Source organism: Astatotilapia calliptera, chromosome 10 (assembly GCF_900246225.1).
Source record: "Astatotilapia calliptera chromosome 10, fAstCal1.2, whole genome shotgun sequence".
Lineage (NCBI taxonomy): Eukaryota > Metazoa > Chordata > Actinopteri > Cichliformes > Cichlidae > Astatotilapia > Astatotilapia calliptera.
The window spans coordinates 3,399,474-3,405,579 of NC_039311.1; the positions used below are offsets into that span (position 1 = coordinate 3,399,474).

The following is a 6,106-nucleotide window of genomic DNA, read 5'->3' on the forward strand; positions in this document are numbered from 1 at the left end:
ATTAAGTGCTGCAAGTTAGCACATCAGAGTTGCTCTTTTCTGAGCAATACAGCACTGAAATTCCTCTGCTTCAGATAATGAAAAATAAAACTGACATTGCAGTGCTGCAAGTTAGCACATCAAAGTATTCTTCCATCACAAAAAAAAGTGCTGAACATCAAGCAATCTATTCTAGTAGGCTACAAATGACACAGCAGCTATGCTGACCACATGTGTCTCATTTCTTCTTCCTCAGCCAGTCGCTAAGACACACCAGCCTGGTAACATTTTCTGGAAGCAAGGCTGCCCTTTTCTTTTGCACTATGTGGCCTGCAAGGCTAAAGAGTCTCTCACAGGGTACAGAGGTAGCTGGGGAGGCCAGGTACTTTTGTGCTAGGACTGACAGCTTTTCATAGACTCCTGAGTGAGCATACCACCACTGCAGGGGACAGTCATCAATACTGATGCTGGGTTCTGCTCTGTAGCGCTGCAGCTCTCCAGACTCAATTCCATCTTCTGAGTCAGAGTCAAACCCCAGAAGGAGTTCGCTCCTCCTCTTCTTCTGAGCTGGTCCATCATCCTCTGTGGAGGGCTGGAGACTATCTGCTCTTCTGGGCTCTGCTGCCTGGAGCATATTCTCCAGAATGGTCCACACCTGAATGAATGAATGAATGAATGAATGAATGATTGTGATTAAAACTAAGTGCTTTTTTTTTAAATTTTATTTAATCTTGTAAAGAACTTTGTGTTCCATATAATAAATAAAAGTTTGATTTGATAATGAATTGGACTCATTAGTCCAGCTTAACCTTATTGTCCTACCTGTTCCCTCTTTTCTCTTGGAAGACATTTCAAATCCTTAAACCGTGGATCCAATGCTGTGGCCACCTCGAACCATATCTCGTTGCCATTAGCTCGTCGTGCTGCCAGATCCTTCTGGAAGGCATTCTTGAACTTCACCACGTAGGCAGGATCATCATCAGTAATGTCCATGACACGGTACAGATGGCGAAAAGCAGGCAGCACTACAGAGCAAGAGACGTAGGCCTCACCACCCAGCAGCTCTGTCACATACCTGCAGAGGTGGAGAGGTTTGCTAAATAAACCTAGCTGGATTCATTTAAATCAAAGTGTAACTGATTTCCAATTTAATTGTCCTTAAAAGTTCCTTGTTATGTTCATTAATTTTGATTTTACACATGTAACAGTAGTTTATATAATTAAAATGGGAAGGTGTTTATTTGAACTTACTTGCATGGTTCAAGCAGGAGCTCCAGCCTCTGCAGTTTCGCCCACTCAGCTTCGGTTGGCAAGACCAACCTGTGGTTCTGTTGGTCCAACGTAGCCTGGACAGCCTCTCGGTTACATAGGAGGCGTGAGACCATTGCGAGAGTCGAGTTCCACCTGGTGGGTACATCCTGTATAAGTTGATCGCTCTTCTTTCCGAGTGCTACTTGTTGTTGGTTAAGTTCTGTGGTACTCGCAGGGCTTTGTTTAAAATGACCAACAATCTTGCGGCACTTTGCCAGTACACCGACAAAACCACTGCTATCGAGACATACCGTGATGGTCCTCTGGAGAATGTGAGCATTGCAGGCGATGTGCTCATATGGAAGTGCTCTCATAGCAGCCAGCATGTTTGCTGCGCTGTCTGTGCCAATGGTGGATATCTTGTTTTCAATACCCCAGTCATTTGCTACCTTGAGGAACTGTTCGGCGCATTTATCAGCAAAGTGCCTGGTTTCTGTTCTCATGACGGTCAGTGCAAATGAGTTGAGGTTCCACTCACTATCAATAAAGTGTCCAGTCACCCCAAAATAGCTGTGGTTGCCAGCTGAGGTCCAGTGATCTCTGGTTATAGCAACACAGTTGGGAGAATCCTCCGCCAAAATCTCAAGTTTGTTTTTCTTTTCGCCGTCGTACATTTTGCTGATTTTGGTCGTTACTGTAGTCCTGCACGGCGGCTTGTATGACGGGTCATTGGACGCAATTTGCAACACCTCTGTCAATCCTTCGTCCTCTACTATATTTATCGACCTACAGTTCATCGCTATCCACTTGGCAATAACATTAGTCAGCCTGTCGGTCGCAGACTTGCTCATACGAGGGGTATTCTCTAGTTTTGTTTGGTGAAAAGCTTTGCTCTGGCTTGCTATATTGCTAACGTCTTCACTGCTAGCTGTTGCTGCACTCGCGGCTGGGTGCTTTGCGTTGAGGTGATAGGCCAAACTTGAGCTGCTTCGGTGGTAAGCAAACTCCTTCTTACACTCTAGGCAGACCACTTTACCTTTGTCAATGGTGCCGTCGGGGCGTTTATGAAATACAAATTTCCCGTTCATTGGGCCAACAACTCTCAGATGCGCCTCCATATCCACACTGTAAGCTAATCACCACTTCTCACCTTGACCTCACGACGTGACTCCACCCCCAACAAGTCAAGCACAAGGAGCCCAGCACATAAAAACGGATTTTATAACATAGCAACTCTCATACAAAATCAATGACGTCAAGAGATTAAAAATTAGATTAACGAGATTAAAAAACATAACGCGCTAAATAGCATTGTAATTAATTAATCGCAATTAACGCGATAATTTGACACCCCTAAGAACTCATGCCATTAACAAAATAGGCCACTGTAAAAGTCAGCTAAAGTTTATAGAGGAAAATATCGTTAACTCGATTTCCCCGGGTCTTTTCCTGTGTGTTATGAATAAATCTTCTTTTTCTTGGTACCGGTACTGGTTTTATTTTGTTGTATTTATCAGTGACACCTTAAAGGCAGGTCTGTGAATATATTGTCAGACATAAACCAGTCCGTGGCACTAAAAAGGTTTGGGGCCGATGTCATAAATAGTATAAAAGATGAATGGATCTACTGCAGCATCACTGTTTGTTTGGTTGTAAAAAAAGCTGGGTGTGAGTGTGAAATCACCTACTCGTCATTGATAACTCATTAGCCAATAAGCATACAGTTTCATAGCACAGATAATCCTCCATTTTTAAACACGACTTAGATTTATGAACTCATTTTGTCTATTTTCTAGAGTGAGTGAGTCCATGAACGTGTTTAGAGCGATCAGGTCAGACAGCTGTTTCTCTATTGACTTCTGTTCATGTGACATCATCCACACACTGCTTTAGAGTTGTACACCTTATTGGATGAGACACAACCACCGGTTGCTAGGGAAATATATGTGTTCCCTGACTGCTGCTGCACAAAAACCTCCCAGCGTTTGCTTTGGTTACGAGCAGTTTGCACCAGTTGCCTGTAGACCAACTCGTGTTTGTCTGTAAACACTCCCTCACTGCTCGCTGAGCTGTGCCATGCAAAGAGAGAAGTAAAAGTTGTGTCTCAGTGCTGCACCCAACATCTTTCAAAAGGCACAATTTTGAACACTTTACCTGATCTTACATTTTAACACTTACAAAATGGTGGACAACTTAACATCATGAGTTAGCAGTCAAGTATCAGCTTTAAACCCAGGACTCTGTGTCTTTTTGTAGAGGGCTTCTCACAGATTGCAGCTTTTTAGGTGCCTCGACATTAGTTTCGATTTTTCCAGTCTGGATGCTACGTCCATGTTTCACACTGTGCATGCATGTCATCAACGTCACCTGGTAACTGTTAAGCATTTTGTGTAACATTAGCTCTGGAAATGACGGTGAATGATTTTACCATCTATCCATCCACAGATTTATTTTTTAAATGAGCAACTTTTGTTAATTTTTATAGCTACTTTATGTAATTACTGGATTATTATTTTATTATTTATTGTCTTTGTAAGCTTTGTTTTTCTATCTTTACCTTACAACACAAAGCGCATTGAGACAACTGTTGTTGTGATTCAACACTTTGTAAATAAAACTGAATTGAATTATTAATGGAACTGTGTCATGAATAATGTTGCTTTCTGTGAAGTACAGACCATACAAGTTTGCATTTAAAATTTTTGGTAAGTGTTTTAGTGTAGTATTTTGTTAGACAGCTACATTAATAAACAGATATGTGGGCCTGTCTTTTCCACTCAGATAGTTAGCATGCTAACACCTTAATTTAGGAATATTTAGCACGCTAACACAGGCAGCGCGGTGGCACAGTGGTTAGCACTGTTGCCGCACAGCAAGAAGGTCCTGAGTTCAATTCCAACATCAGGCCGGGGTCTTTCTGTGTGGAGTTTGCATGTTCTCCCCGTGTTTGCGTGGGTTCCCTCCGGGTACTCCGGCTTCCTCCCAAAGACATGCAGCTTGTGGGGATAGGTTAATTGGATAATCCAAATTGTCACTAGGTGTGAATGTGTGAGTGTCTGTCTGTCCCTGTGTGTTGGCCCTGCGACATACTGGCGACCTGTCCATGGTGTACCCCGCCTCTCGCCCTATGACAGCTGGGATAGGCGCCAGCGCCCCCCCGCGACCCTGAAAAGGATAAGCGGATGGATGGATGGATAGCACGCTAACACACTAAGCTATTGTGATGATATGTGAAGAGCACCATCTTAGCATTCTTTTTTGGGGGCATTTCCCTAAAGTGCAGCTGCATTGCTAAGGTAAGCTAAAACTTAGCTTAGCTAAAACAAGCTAATTTTTAAGAGGATACCTTTGTATTAGGGGTGGGTTTTGATAATCGATTAAAATCGATTAAAATCGATTCTGGCTTGGATAACGTGATATCGATTCATTAAAATCCTGAATTGATTGTTTAATACAGAGGAGGAGCCAGACATTTGAAACACCCGGGGCTTAGCCCTAAAGGGTAGTATGCATGTGGGATTTTTTTTTTTTTTTGAGGGGGGGGTGTAGAAATGACTGAAAGATTAATAGGCTCTGTTTTGAGTTTTGTTCAAAAAAGAATGACTTCATATAGGGAAATATATATATCACACATGCAGGACACCTTAAACTAGTTTTTTAATTGAGCAGCAAGACAGAACGAAGTCGGGGCTGTATCAAGACACAGGGACTAAACCCCAATTCAACCAGACGCAGAACTGATCCAGAATTAAAACAGGACTACAACAGTTCAAAAGCAGGATTACTGAGGACTTAACCAAGACATAACCACAATCAGAACTAGATGATAGTAGCACTAAAAATCATCATAGACCTGCACTACACTTATTTATTTAATTCTACCAAAGTACAATATTTAGATTGAGAAAAGTTTATATAATTATTTAGCCTTGTTGTGCAAACAAGCCTGCAGAACTTAATAAATATAGAATTTGAAAAATAGCAAACCTAAAAAGAAACACTAGGTACGAGATACATGAGTACCTATGATACAGTGATACTTTTAGTAAGCAACCATTTGACTAACATGTGTGTCTCACCTGCTCTTGTTCATCTCTGTTCTGTCCTCATTCTCCATCTCAATCTCTGCTCCTCTCTCTCCCTCTTTGTGCTGACAATCATCAAATATACAGTTGAAACCAGATATTTACAAACTCTTCAGATCAAAACACAAACACTTTTTTAATTGTAACATCAAATCAGACTAAATGTTTATTTTTTTAGATTGATAAATATAAAAACATATTTGTTAACTTTAAGAGTAAAGAGAGAAACTGTCTGTGTTTTTTAATTGCAAATGGCACCAAATTGTATTCAAATTGAGCCACACTTATGGAGCTCCACGATTCTTTTCCTGGTGTTTTGGTTGACATCTCTTGATTTTCCCATGTCAAAGAAACAGGCTCTGTGTTTTGCCTTATAGCTGTGCCACCAATTTACTCACATGGACTCTACTAACCTATCAGAAGCTTCTTCAGCTCAGAATGGAATCGTCTGGAGTTTTCTTATTAATTAACAATAAACTTAGTGTACATGTACTCCTAAATTTAATGAAAGTGATAAAAAATAGACAGCTCTGTCTCTCTTTATTCTGACATTTAACTAATTCAAAATATATTTCAATATTTATCTAAAACAAAAGTTTACTCTAAATTGATGTTGTACAGTAAAAATGTTTTATGTTTTCTCCCTAAAGTGTATGTAAATATCTGGTTACAAATGTGAATATCCTGCTGTGTACTGAAATCCCTCTTGTTTTGCATAGAAATATACTGAACATACAAAGCATACTATATAAAATAACATTTACCTGAGTTTTTTCTTTGAAAGAACCCTC

The 6,106-nt window shown here is 40.6% G+C and overlaps 1 protein-coding gene across 1 annotated transcript; it reads right to left on the reverse strand.

Moving 5' to 3' along the window:
* Positions 1–217: 217 nt before the first annotated feature.
* On the reverse strand, positions 218–2,348 carry LOC113030904 (zinc finger BED domain-containing protein 1-like). The gene is made up of 3 exons (XM_026182696.1): positions 1,231–2,348; positions 802–1,054; positions 218–634 (listed from the first exon to the last, which is right to left on the reverse strand). The coding sequence occupies exons 1-3, from the start codon at positions 2,346–2,348 to the stop codon at positions 218–220; spliced, it is 1,788 nt and encodes a 595-aa protein (XP_026038481.1).
* Positions 2,349–6,106: the final 3,758 nt, after the last annotated feature.

Excerpts from the sequence above, each read along its gene's own strand:
- LOC113030904 (XM_026182696.1), bottom strand. The coding sequence starts at position 2,348 with ATGGAGGCGCATCTGAGAGTTGTTGGCCCAATGAACGGGAAATTTGTA. Across the intron at positions 1,055-1,230 it reads CTCCTGCTTGAACCATGCAA|GTATGTGACAGAGCTGCTGG; the intron begins GTAAGTTCAAAT and ends CCACCTCTGCAG. Across the intron at positions 635-801 it reads CAAGAGAAAAGAGGGAACAG|GTGTGGACCATTCTGGAGAA; the intron begins GTAGGACAATAA and ends TCATTCATTCAG.